Source organism: Ochotona curzoniae, unplaced genomic scaffold, assembly GCF_017591425.1.
Source record: "Ochotona curzoniae isolate NIBS_2020 unplaced genomic scaffold, NIBS_Ocur_1.0 scaffold_3208, whole genome shotgun sequence".
Lineage (NCBI taxonomy): Eukaryota > Metazoa > Chordata > Mammalia > Lagomorpha > Ochotonidae > Ochotona > Ochotona curzoniae.
This window is the reverse complement of record NW_024467106.1, coordinates 11,031,733-11,045,803: the sequence shown is the minus strand read 5'-3', so window position 1 is coordinate 11,045,803 and position 14,071 is coordinate 11,031,733. Positions and strand designations below refer to the sequence as shown.

At 50.8% G+C, this 14,071-nt stretch overlaps 1 protein-coding gene across 1 annotated transcript in view; it reads right to left on the bottom strand.

Annotated features, from left to right (window-relative positions):
- CDK5RAP2 (CDK5 regulatory subunit associated protein 2) overlaps positions 1 to 14,071 on the bottom strand; it is a 173,868-nt gene that overhangs the window by 45,250 nt on the left and 114,547 nt on the right. The window contains exons 22-24 of the mRNA XM_040963828.1: positions 9,388 to 9,619; positions 5,055 to 5,180; positions 297 to 870 (exon numbers count right to left, since the gene is read on the bottom strand). Of these exons, the coding sequence (XP_040819762.1) occupies positions 297 to 870; positions 5,055 to 5,180; positions 9,388 to 9,619 (932 nt within the window). The remainder of the gene's footprint in view (positions 1 to 296; positions 871 to 5,054; positions 5,181 to 9,387; positions 9,620 to 14,071) is intronic.

Below are 14,071 nucleotides of genomic sequence, written 5' to 3'. Positions count from 1 at the left end.
GACAGGCACAAAACATCCACCCTGAGCAGGGAGAATGTGCGCTGTCCCTTGCGGAGGACCCACAGCAAGTCATAACTGCCGTGAGGGTCTGCAGGCACTGTGCTCTGTGGTCACCCGCTGCCCTTCCCCCCACGGCCTGGCTGCCTGATCTCCATCCAGAATCTTCCCTAGCACACACAACTCTACACTCCAATAGGAGCAGCATGCCCCGCTGGCTCAAGGCTCCCCCCTAGTGGCAGCACCCTGGAACTGCATGCAGCCTGACTCGGACCACAAGGCAGAAGTCAGGTGTGTACCTTGATGGGGAGAGATCTTTGAACTTGTTCTGCAGGCTGTGGATTTCACTGCAAAGTTCCACGTTCAGATTCTGCTCCTTCTGCAGCTCAAACTCCTGTTCCACCAGCTGCTGCCTGAGGCTGTCCAGCCTGCTGTCATCCATCACCTCTGGGGCCAGCGGATGCAGGATTTTCATGTGCTTCACGTAGCGCAGTTGGTGCAAACTTGAAAAGGTCATTTCTTCCTCATCAGTACTGCCCTTGGGCTTGTTCAAGCCTTCCTGGGCCCCTTCTGTCCCACACAAAATGGTGAGAGTGGCCTCGCTGCACGGGGAGTGCTTTTGAAGCTGAGATATGAAATTCCGGTAGCCTTCCAGCTCAGTTTCCAAGTCTTGGATTTTCTGTTTTAAATATTCCGTGTCATTGGAGGCATTGATGTTCTCACACTGATTAGTCCCGGCCAGCCCGATTTTCACAGAGAGCAGGCTCTTGGAACTCAAGGAAGGGGACCCTGATGTGGGGCCCAGGAAATCTTCCGGGTCCTCTTGGCACGTTGGCAAGATGGCAAGGTCACCAGGTGGGCAAATTTCAGAGTCTGAAAATCAAATACAATCCTGTCAGCATCCCTGTGCTGGAATCTGTCGTCATTTTCACAACTACAGCCATAAGCACCTCGCCGGCTTCCCCAGAAGCTTCCTCCTAGGAGTGCCCCTCTGGAAGCTCTCCCCAGCTCCCCACCGTGCACCTGAGGCTCTGCCTCCTGGCCAGCTCTCCTGGAAGCTTCTGGAACAGCCCTGCAGACTTCCTGTGATGGTAACCCGGATTTCCTGGCTTTCCCACATGCGGCGCACGGACCCCCTCGGCTTCTCTCTTCTCTGCTCAGCCCCTCTTGGTCTCGGCAGAGCTCACCTGTCCTCCCAACTCCGTGTTTCCCACAATGCCTAACACTCCGGACCAGCATCCTCTGGCCAGGGCGCTCAGCTAGGAATGTCAGCTGCCTCTTTATTTACAGAGCATTTCGTCACTTGGATGCCTCTCCCCCTTGGGGACAGCTCCTTCATGACCGGGCTGTGGCTTTCTGTCTTCGCAGCTGCAGCACTCAGTGCAGAGCCTCACCCAGATCTCTGGGCGGGGAGGGACTGAGACCTGCGCATGGCCTGGGTAAGCCCGAGTCCCCACAGTGGAAAGGGGAGAGAGAGGCTGCTGCATTTCCACATCTCTTGGTCCCCAGATGCCCAATGCCCCATTAGCAAGCTGTTTCGCAGGCTTGCCATCCTGCACGGAAACAATTCCTTCAAGCTCGCTTCACTGCCCAGAGATGCCACTGAATCATGGAGACAAGTGCTGCCACAGTGAAAGAATGCAGTCAGGAGAGACGGGCTCACTTGCTGGTGCCTCTAGCTTGGAAACAGCAAGTTCTCAGCCCAGCACCTCGGGGTTTTCCGCTTGGAAAACAAGCTAAGAGATAGTTAACAAGCCTCACTGGGCAGCTTCTGTCCTCAGCAGTTATAAACCAGTGCCCATTATCGAGGGAGTGCTCAGCTTAACACAAGGAGTTATTCTGAATCCTGAAGAGGCAGCAGGATGTGAGAGGGAAACCCCATCTTTGATCCGAGAGACCTGGTTTCCCAGGTTGGCTCTGCTACTTCTTGCTCACCGCGCAAGACGCATGAGCTGATCAGGCAACACATTTAGCCTCTCTGAGCCAGAGGAGTTTCACCTACAAAACAGAAACAAGGCCATGACTGCGAAGAGCCACCAACCCTTGTTGGTTTTGCTTTTAGGATCCCACGGACCGCCAACTGCAAAAAGGCCAACACAGCGTCGGGGGCACAGCAGTGATGGGATCCAGCTACCAGGAACACACCCACTGCTTCCCTCGAGCCACCCCGAGGCAGCAGCAGATGCCCGTCACAGGAGACGCGCAAGCTGAGGCCACCCTGGGGAGGCTGCAAAAGCACCACCATGGGCTGGAAGAGCTCCCCAAGAGAATGCACGCAGGGATCCTTCTCAGCCTGCCCGTTCCAATTTCGGGTCCCGCAATCTGCTCCTGGTAACTTTAGGTGCACGCTTTTCTCTCTGCTCACGACGCAAGTATCACAAAATAAACCTTTCTGTTTTAGAACACAGCTGCTGCATGACTTAAGGCAAGCATTCCTAATACAGCACTTTTACGGCGCACGGTTTGTTATGATCGCTAGTCTACGAGGTCCTGGGGGTGGAGACCGCGGCATCCATCTGCTTCTCCAGGTCTGGCCCTGAGCCTGCGACAGAGAAGGTACTCACTAAGTACTTCTGGCTGAGCAACAATGAGAGAGGCAGAGAGGAGGAAGAGGAAGGGCAGAGGGGTGAAGAAGGGGAAAGAAACAAGGGAGAAAGATCAGTATGGAGGAAGGGAAGGCGGATGGGGGAAGGTCTGCAAAGCTCTGTTTCAGGCAGTCGCCCTTGCTAGCCCATCACTGCGTCCCCCCGAAGTTCATGTGTTACATCCTTAATTCACTACTGCGGCAGTGCTGGGAGGTGGGGCCAGCGGCAGGTGCTAGAGCCATGGCAACAGGGCCCCCAGAGGGATGGATGCTTTCCTTGAGAGAATGGCCTACCTGGGAAGGTCAATCTTCTTCACCCTCTCCCATAGGCTTCTCTGCTCTCTTTTGGTTTCTGCCATGAGCTGAAGCAACATGGGATCCTCCACAGAAGTGACTCCAACATCTCCATGCCCTGGCCCACCTGGACCCCAGAACCGAGCACTACATAAACCTCTCTTCTTTGTAAATGACCCAGGTTCAGGCATTCTGTCACACCACAGGAAATGGACCAGCACAGTGTTCACCAGCAAGGATGCTTCTCTGCTGTGATAACTTCCTGATGAGGCGGCCTAGCCTACTTCATGGCAAGCAGCGCATTCACTTCCAGAAAGTAAGACGAGTTCAGATGGCCTGCACTATGTAACCACGAGGCCCAGACAAAGGCAGGCCCGGCAGAAAAGTCCTGTGCTATGCCAAGCATCAGCTCTCATGTGCAGCTCCACACAGCCCTCCGAACAGGGGAAGGGGTGTGCTCCTAGCAACGCAACAGTAACAACTCCGCAGGCTTGGAGGTCCTGACTCAGAGGCGCCCCCCACAGACCAAACCCAACAGCCTCGTGCGCTGCCGCAGAGGAAAGGATTCGGTCTGCAGACTTTAAAGGATCAGTCAGTCTCATGGCTGTGCGCCAGCATGGCAATGAGGCTGGGAGCCTCTCCGGCCAGGAACCCTGGACAAAGGCCCAAAGGAGCCGACTCCGTGTCCACAGTAAGTACCACTGCATGGCAGGCACAGGGAAGGGAGGACTATGAGCTGGTACATACCTCTGCACGTGCAGGTTTATCAAGGACTCAGGCCATCAACAACATGCCAGGTCCCAGCCTAACACACTCAGCATCTCAACTACACTGCCCACTTCCAACAACCTTGGAGGCACTCAGGTTCCCGTGCCAGAGCCTAGGGGAGGAATGGAGCCCTCTCTCAAGCCCAGCAGCCTGCCCCAACACTCTCAATGCTGCCTTCCCACTAAGCCCTGACAGCGAGTCCTCAATCCTCACCGTAAAGGCCAATAATGCCATGGAACCCTTTCGTTCGTTTCCCAAGCAGCTATCCAGGGACTCCTGAAGAACAACAGTGATAAAGACGTCATGCACAGGTCAGAGGGCAGACACCGAGCCCAGTGATCCATGGCAGACATGCTGGGAAAGCAGAAGCAGGAACGTAAAGGGAATGCCCACCACACGGGGCACTGAGGAAGCGTGCCATGCCAAGTAGAGCATAGGCAGGAACCTGACGGAGGGAACACCCACCAGGCGACACCAGAAAGGGCGCTGGCGAGGCTCCAGCAGCTCGCTCAGAAAGACAAAAGCTGCCCTTTTTAATGAAGGGGTGCCAAGCAGAAGGGAAACTGTCCAGAGGTCTTGATTACTCATCAACTCTGAGCAAGAAATCAAATGCTACCACCAGACCACGTGTTTTGGCCTAGCAAGAAATGCCGTAGCCCAGAACTTGCTACTGCCAAGAGGGCTCTGCTGCCTTCCCCGCAGAGTCCAGCCAGAGAGGAGCAGGTGCCCATACTTCTGCTCTGACGTCACACCTCGATGCAGTGCACACCACTGGGAACAGGGCCAGCCAGTCACAGCCTCTGCAGAGACAGTGTCCCAGGACAATCCCACGGCAAACCTAGGATCGCCAATGGCCACCATGTCTTTCAGGACAAATGAGATCCAGAACAACAGTGGTTTAATCTATGAAAATAAAGTAACAGAGATCTAAGGTGATGAGAGGAGAAGCGTTTGTAGCATTTGTTCATCCTGGCCGAGTGGAAGCATGGGTGGTTGTTCCAGCATTCCCATGGTTCTCTGCATGTTTATCAAGTTATGCTTTCCAAGGGAGCAGAATACTACTCACCCATGGCCTAGTCACATCTCTGCACCCTCCTGCTGCCCCAGGGCCTGGCAACAGGCTCCCCGCCAACTCAGTCTCTTGGCCAACAGAGACCAGAGTGTGCACACCTCACTGAAAGCATCAGGAGTCTGGGTGACTGTCTCCCCAAGCCTCTACCCTACTCTACCACAACTCCTTCCCTCCTTACCAGCTGGTGACACTGGGCCAACCACATGCAAACCCCCAGACGGGAACATGAACGACCACCCAGGAGGGCTGTGGCCAGCTCAGCAGTGGCCGGTTCATACACATCCCAGATGACGCCCAGCCAACAAGAGATGCTCAGTGCACACTGGGGTTCAGTCTCACCGGTGCTGTGGCTTGTCTGCTGACCAGCATCCACCATGTCCTTGTGATGCTGGTTAGAGGGTGCAGCTTGAACCCCACTTGGCTCTCCTGGGCTGTCCCCGCAGGCTGCTGCCGCAAAGGGCCGAGCTAGAGGCATTTGCAAAGAAAAAGGAAAAATAAGTAAAACCACAGCCTTTAAACTTAGCCATGCACCACAGAAGAACACAAAGACACAAGAGGGAAACGAAAACACTGGGGAGGCCAAATGCAATTTATAAGATCAAATCAGTCTATCAAGCTGCCCCAACAGGACATAAAAGGTATAAATAAACTGAAGCGTGCCTGAAATGGTCCAAGTCCAGCCTCTCACAGAACTATGAGTGGGAAAATGACCTGCATCTACCCATGCCCACCTGCCTTAAGAAGAGAGAGGCTCAGGTCTTCCAGTGGCTCCGGGAGTGAGAAGCGGCACTCTGGTGTTTCAGCAAGAAATAAAAATGTGGGAGGGCGCTGTAGCATAGCACGTTAAGAAACCATTTGGGATGCCCACACCTCTTATCAAAGAGAGGAGCCCTGCCTCCGCATTGAATCCAGTCTCCTGCTCACACACACCCTGGGAGGCAACAGGTGACGGCTCCAGCCCTCGATCCCTGCCTCCCATGTGGGAGCCCAGACGGAGTTTCTGGCTCCTGGTTTTGGCCTGGCCCAGTCTCGGGTGCTGTGGATACTCAGAGGATAAACTAACGAATGGACAATCTCTTTCTGCCTTTCAAATAAATAAAAATAAACTTGGGGGAAAACAAACCATGTGTGGAGTGACAAGGCACAGCCTGGGCAGAGTGCCAGGGCTTCTGCTGGGCTGAGTCTCTCACGGCAACTCGTTACATCTCTCTTCCTAGAGGCCCCCTGCCCCCTGTGCTCGGGAAGGGGTGTTCTTAGAAGGCAGAGCCTACATCACACCCTCGTGACTTCTCTGCTACAGCCAGAGCTACAGCAGGTGCTCAGGAAGCCTTCACTGAAGGCATGGAGGAGAGGTGGGAGGAGGGAACAGCAGGGCAACTCTGCCACAGGCTAGCTTGAAATCTCTACCATGGGAAACTGGGAAAGAAACCCAAGGTTACACGGAAAACACCTCAGGCTACAACTAATAAAACCCACACAAGTCTTACATACACTAGGCTTTATCAAACAGTAAAGAACCAGCACAATGACTCAACTGGCTAATCCTCCACCTGCCAGCACCAGCATCCTGTTTGGATACCGGTTTGTGCCCGAGCTGTTCCACTTCCCATCCAGCTTCTTTGGGCTTGTGGCCTGGGAAAGCAGTGGAAGATGGCCCAAAGCCTTGGGACCCTGCACCTGCGTGGGAGACCCACAAGTAACTCCTGGCTCCTGACTTTGGATCAGCTCAGCTCCAGCTGCTACAGTCATTAGGGGAGTGAACCAGTGGATGGAAGATCTTTGTCTGTCTCTCCTTTTCTCTCTCAATCTGTCTTTCAAAAAACTTAAGGCTGACTTTGAAATCACCCAGTTCAGGAAGCTAGGGGCAGTGTGAATGCTGCCAAATCACTGCCAGAGCCGCTGCCTCAGCTGAAGAAGGGACACAGCTGTTCCAAAGACTGCTGGGAAGACTCCCTCCGTCACACAGCAAGCAGTTCAACACATCGTGGCACCTGTTCTGCCAGTAGCACAGGAAGTTCAAAGCTGCAATTTTCTCTAACCTGATGCCGTCACCAACCTCGGCACTCAGAGCTTTCAGTGGCAAATTCCAAAGACCATCAACTTCCTCCAACTTACCCACCGCTCACGCTGAGCGAACCCAGGCTATTCCCAGGATGTGGCTTCCCCTGCAGCCGCCTGCACAGGAGGGGTTCCTCACTCCCACGCTCCACCATCCTGCACCTCACTGCCACTCCTAGACCATTCTCTCTTACCCAGAAACGCAGGTCTTGCAGTTCATATTGCCCAACTACAATGCCACCGAGCCCACCTGCCCACCAGCATCTCTGCTCCTGCTCACAGCACGATGCCTCCAGGGTTCTGCTCTTGCTGTCTCCATCTTCCCCCTCATTCCCTCTCTAGCACACATGCCCATTACCTTTCCTCACACCCTCTCCTTGGCAAAATTTCCCCTCAAAGCCACTAACGGCTTCCACGATGCTGACTTCCCAACTGGCACTCCTCATCCTCCTTGTCTCACACCTGACACAGCTTCTGGAAGGTCAGGTTCACTCAGTTCTCCTCCTGTATCACTTGCTGCTCCTCTCTGACCTCTGACCTGGACATTCCCAGCCTCAGCTCCTGCACCTGCTTCCTTGCTGAACTTTCCGAAGTGTGGATCTCTAACCCAGATGTCTCTCTTCAACCTCCAACCACTGGCTGATACCTCCAGTGGGACACTCAACAGGCTTCTCACAATGCAAAAGCAGATGCCCGACCTGCACCTGCTGCTCCTGCATCCTCTCCCCCTTCGGTGCATGGTACTCGAGCCTCCTAAAGGGTCACACAGAGCGATCCTTTAAAGCTGTCATAGTCTACATTTCTTAAAAAGCCCAGCAGTAAACATCTCCCACTTTGCAGACCACAGGTTCTCTAGTGCTACTACTCAGCTGGAGCATCACAGCACAGGGCAGTCCCAGACAACATGCAAGTGAAACCGTGGTTTTCAAGAGCAGGCAGCAATGTGCGCATGGGCCACAGGCTGCAGTCCGTCACTTCCTGCTTTTAGGCTTAAGTTGGTCCATCACAGTCCTCTGCTCAAAACCCTCAATTTCCACTCTTCCTGCCCAAGACAGTGAGTGGAGCCTTCACTTCCTCCCAGTTTCCCTTCTCTGTCAGGTTCACATGCCCCCATTAAGCACTGACCCACTCCTCGGTCCTCATGCCCCCTGGCCTGCTGCCCTTCTCTCAGCGGCAGCACCGATTCTCTCACTCCGCATGGACATGCTCACCACTTGGCCCCCTGGCCCAACAGAAATGTCATCTCAGTACACTGCCTTCTCTCCACTGTACAACATACAAGTGCAATGTCTTCTCTCCATGCCTAGAGCAGGGCTTGGCACACAGGCAAATTTAATGTATTTCTGTTTTTTTAAGAGTGTTTATTTATATGTTTGTTTACCTATTTATTTATTTGAAAGACAGAGGCAGAGAGGGAGAGAGAAAGAAGGAGAAAGAAACCTCTTATCTGCTGCCTCACTGCTCAACTTGCCACAAAGACTAGGGCTAAACCAGGCCAAAGCCAGGAGCCTGGCACTTCTCCCAGGTCTCCCACACGCATGCACAGCCCAATCACTTGGGCCATCTTGCATTGCTTTCCCAGGTGCATCAGCAGGGAGCCAGATCAGAAACAGAGCAGCTGGGACTGAAACCAGTGCTCACAGGAGATGCTGACCCTGCAGGCAGCAGCTTGAATGCCTAGGCCACAGTGCTGGCCCCTAATAACTATTTAATAAATAAACAGTATTACTGATCCTGTACTGCTGCCATTTGCTTACAACAGGAATTCAAAACCAGGAGTCATGACCTAGAAGTTGGGCTGCCAGTTAAGGTACACATGCACCACACCTAGCTACGGCTCCTATCCAGCTCAGTGCTCATGCAGACCCCAGAACACCAGGGATGGCTCAGTTAGCTGGCGCTCTGCCCACCCACATAACACCTGGCCTCAGCTCTGAGCTCCTGCTTTGACCCCTCAAACCATTACAGCTGATGAATCAGAAGATAGCAGAGGGTGGGTGGGTGGGTAAGTCTATTTGTCTCACTCTTGCCTCTCTCTCTCTCTCTTTCTGGTAAGTAAATTTAAAAGAAAAATGCTAAGGCTTGCAGAAGAATGGAATTAAACGATGAATCTTATTTTCAACAAATATGTACACAGACAGTGGGTGGCCAAGAAGGGCACTTCCAGACAAAGGCAGGTCAGCAGGCTTTGGAACAAGCTCTGAGATGTCACAGACACACCAGAGAACACAGCAGGGAGGACCTTCTCCTGGCCACTCCTGCTTCCACAGTCTGAGGCTTCCAAGGATGACTCCAGGCCAAAGAGCCTGGACTCCATCACCAAGTAACTGGGGCCCCTGCAGACAGTCCCAGGTGAAGGCAGGAGCCGCCCCACAGGTCCAGGGAGTGCTGTAAGTCCTCTCCATCCAGACTCCACAATCACGTGAACACCACAGTTACATTTTCCTGTTTGTGCGCCTTCTGTTGTGCATTTGTCAAGTCAAGATTAATCACTGCAATTCATGAAATTTATACTCCAACTTATTGCAATTCTAAACAACAAGGCTGACATTTCAAGCGGTTCCGCTGGGTCGTTCACCTAGCTCGCAGAGAATACATTTTTCTCAGAGCTTACCATTAAGGAGTGTTTCGTCGGGAGTTGGCCTACTCTCTCTCGTGGCTTCAGCCAGAATTAACTTCCGGTGCAGGTGCATATTGTGAGTCTGCAGCTCCTTCAGCTCCTCCTGCAGCTGCAGGATCTGGTCCTGCAACTGAGCCACCAAGTCCTGAGTGGGAGGGAGGTGGCCCATGCTTCCTAATGACTGGCATGATTTTATGAGGATGGGCAGGCGGGACTTCTTGGCATCCTAAAAACACGAACGTTACATAAAGTGAATGCTCTTCCTGCAGCGGCCCAGTCAACAATCCCAAACCAACAGTACACAGTGGGATTCAAACTGACTGCCCAGACTCCCAGCTCAATAATGGAAGTCAGATCCATTCATCCTCCTGACTGTCAAAGGCCTGTCTTCCTTACCACAGCATTGGCCCCGGCTCACCGTGACTCTGGACTACCCAAGGACTCCATAAACAGCTGCTCTTTCAGCACCACAATCTTCTAGAAAACATTTCTCTGTTCCTAGTCTAGTTCCTCGCTTCCCACTCATGCTTAGTCTAAGCCAATCTGTCTCCCACCTTCTCTGGTCAACTGGCTAGAACCGGTGCTATTCTGCAGGCTCAGAGCTCCCACCCCTGCCAAGACATTAATGGTGTCTCAGGCACTTCCAAAGTCAACTAAAAGCAATTCTATCACTCTTCAGTTGTCACCTATGTCCCCACACATAAATCTATGACACTCAACAGTTCTATCTTGGTAAATCAAACCAATCCACCTACTGTACAATCCAGGAACCCACAAGTCATTTTAAAACCACCCTTTATCTCCAACCCCACTTTCCATCATTCATCAGGCTCCACTAATCCCAGAGCCCAAGTTGTCTCTCAGTCTGTTCACTTCTCATTCTCCACTGCCACCCAACTCCAAGAGCACAGACGGACCCTCCGACAGCCTTCGAGCACTCTCGACATGGTCCCTTCACCCTTTCCAGCCCATGCTGCATGCACTAGGAAGAAGGTTAACCTATATCCAGTTCAAAACTAACTGCTTCCCACTTCTCTTATGACAAAATTCAAAGCCCACACCACAGCCTGCAGGGTCCTGGCTGCCCCACAGTCCAAGTTACTCCCATCTCCCAGTTCACCATCATCTCCAGCCATGCTTGTCTTCTGTTGATTCTCAAAAAATACCACATTCTTCCTACCTCGGGGCCACAATATATGCTAACTCCCCTGTCCAGGAGATTCACTCTCACCTACCTCCTCTTCCCCCACTAACACTGAAGTCAGTCTTCAGAACTCAGCTCAAATTTGCCTTTAGCAGAATGGGCCTTAACTTCCAGGACCAGGTCAAATCCCCTTGTCATGCACTCATTGTCCTCTATAACTCTGCTCAGAGAACATTAGCACTACTGGGCCATGACTTGATGACCATTTAACCTGTGCACTGCCTGTAAGTCCCACGGCTAGGAGCTCAGCAAAGCTTGGCCATCCCCTCATCATGTCTTCCTGCAGAAGAACTAACACACAGTAAGTGCTCAACAATTCAGCTGTGCAGCGAACACATAAACTTAAACTCTTAGGCCAAGTGGGGCTGGGTGAGTCTTTCAGGGGGAGGATTTCAAATATATGTAAAAGCTAAGGTAAAGGAACTGAATCTAGGACACATAAAATATATTACAACTCCATAATAATGGCATAGGTAATCCAATGAAAAGATGGGCAGAAGATCTGATAGGCATTCCTGCAAAGCAAGACACACAGGCTGAGAGGCCCATGCAAGGTGTTCAACCTCACTACTCATCAAGAAGATGGATATCGAATCACAATACAACCCTACACACACCCATGGGCCAACTGCAATCCAAAAGGCCACAAGTGTTGGTGAGGGTGTGGAGAACTGGAGCCTTCACACACTGTGTAAATGTCAGACGGGGGCAACTGCTTTAGAAAACAGCGTGGCCGCACCTCAAAAGAAGAAACAGTTATCTCTGACCTAGAAGTTCTACAGAGACACATTCAGGAGAAATCAAAGCATGTCCACCCAAAGGTGCACACAAACAGGGATGTTACCCCTAACCAATGGGTGGCTGAATACAACGTAGTATAACCTAGGAGTACTGCTTTTGACAAGAATGATAAATGGAGTACTGATATGTGCAACAACACAAATAAATTTGCACTATACCACCAGGCTAAGTGGAAGAAGCCACTCACCAAGAACCACATTATTGTACAATCCCATTCATACGAAATAGCCAGAACAGATAAATCTGCAGAGAATGTTGGAGAGGAGGAAACTGGAAGTGACTGCTAATGAGGATGATAAGGTTTCTTCTTGGGATGATCAAATGTTCTGAAAATGCAGTGTGGTTATATAGCTCTGTGAGTATCTTTTTAGAAGATGTTGAATTACACACTTCAAATGGATGAACCAAGTGATATTATATCTCAATGAAGCTGTTATCTTCAAAAATGTAAATAGTGGAGGGAAAGGAACCTTGGAGGGGGGGAAAAAACATGGGCCCCAGGGAATGAGAAGACTGCCAAGATCTCCCAGGAAGGCCCTTTCCTGCATGTTCTAGGATGCAAAATCCAACCAGCTGCATCCTCCCCAGTCCTCGGGTCAACTAGACAACAGACATTATCACGCCTCGTGTCTGGAAGAACCGCGATGTCAAACAAGTGGCTCAGTGTCATGCAGCAAGTTCAACAGGCAGACATCGAAGCGGCTCTTGAAACTCCAGTGCTCGGTTAGGAAGAGTGAGATGCTTTCTGCTCTGACACTCCAGGGAGACAGTGGGTTCAAGGACAAGGGTACCACTTGGAGGAAAAGAGATCTGGAAAACAGCAGTCAAGTGCTTGGTCCTCCATCTCCACCAGTCCTTATTCCCGGATCCAAATCTGCGTGTCATATGGCAGCAGAAAAGACAGCGGCAAGTGCACAAATGCCAAAGCCAATTTCAAGCTGGAAGAGTGCCGTCAGTCAACCTAGTACCGGTTCTAAAATAACACCGCACAAATGCTGCCTGACGGGCTCCCGACACAGGCACCCCTGCCACTTCCTAAAGGTGTCATATTCCTGGAACTTCCTGCTTGGGAATAGAAAGGGACAGGTGCTCTCACATACAGAGTTCCTACCACGTACAAGCTATGGGCCTCAGCGCGGGCCACGTTTTACCTCATTTAGCCATGATGATTTCATCCAGGGAGGAAGACCGGGTGACCGCTTGCTCAAGGACTCGGTGCCAGGCCCAAGCACACACACAGGATTCTGTAAAGCCAGCTACTTCTATAACAACACGACCTCTCCTTATCTCACCCTTTGCGTTGCACTGATGTTCCTTGTAACCAGATTTCGGGCTCAAGCCATAGGCTGAATGACTTCTTCACTACCAAAGGCCACCAAAAAAAAAAAAAGAGCCAGTAACATTTCTTCTACTTTGCAGAAAATGGAGGAGAGTCTGTCTCCCTGAGAAAGGCAGGCTTAGGACATCTCTGTCCACCTCTAACAGATCTCAGTTTGTATCTCTAGCACCGTGGGCCAATGCCTAGCCTCTTAAAGCTACTATTCTCCATATGTAAAACACAGATCACACCATCACTAAATCCAAACACTTACTGAGAAAATTTAAACAGGGAGAAAGATAGAGGGAAAAAAACATAAAGAACCAGAGAGAGAGAGAGAGGATTGAGCGCAATCTTGGATATCTACGGTGATCCTAAAAATAGTAATAAACAAATAAACACAGTCTCCAGCCTTTTGAAAACACAAACACAAGTGAGAAAGATAATTTCAGACTAAGAAAAAATTAATACATTTAGGGAAATTAAGTCCATTCAATTATCCAATTTTCCTGAACATAGGATGACATCTCCCACAAAATAGAAAAAAAAGCAAACAAGTTAAAAAAAAAAAAAAAACATCTAGTTTCCCTGCTACACAGGTATAAACTGAAGGAGCCAGGGCAGATGAGAGCATCTCTATTCTAGCCAAATTGCACAAATTTGCATTTTGAGTACCATTAATATAATGGCAGTGTGGGGTTTTTTTTCTCTGATATCTTTAGAAAATCCTTTTCTAGAAATTACAGTTTTGGTGCATAATTTAAAACAATCAAAAGCAATTTTGCTAATGATATATCTAACTCTCTTTGGTATGCACAAAAGCAGTAATTTAGTGGTCAGAAAATAAACTTAATTTTCCATTCTGATGCCACGAAACAGTGCATACAGTTGATTTCCAAGATACAAAACAATCCTTGGAAACAGGACTACCAACAGCCCTCTGTGGAGCTCTATTTGAAACAGGACCCTGTTTCCATCCCTGCTAGAACACGGCTTCCTGCTACAGTCAACCCCAAACCCTGCTCTCCAAAGGGCTGTTGTAAGCCTCCAAACACTGCCAAGAATCCAGTGGGCTAGGCTGTTTTTTTTTTACTTTTTTAAATGATTTCTGTTTATTTGCTTATTTAAGAGACAGACACAGATAAAGAAAGGTTTCTTCCGCTAGTTCAGTCCCTAACAGGGGTGGAAGCTGGGAGCCAGGAGCCAGGAGCCAGGAACTAAGTCCAGGTGTCCCACGCGAGTGACAGGAATTAGGTCACTGAACCATCTTGGCTGTCTCCCAGGGCCTGTACTAGCAGGCAGCTGGAGTCGGAGCAGATCCCACGGAACAAGGGCTCTCCAGCCCCTTACTAGCC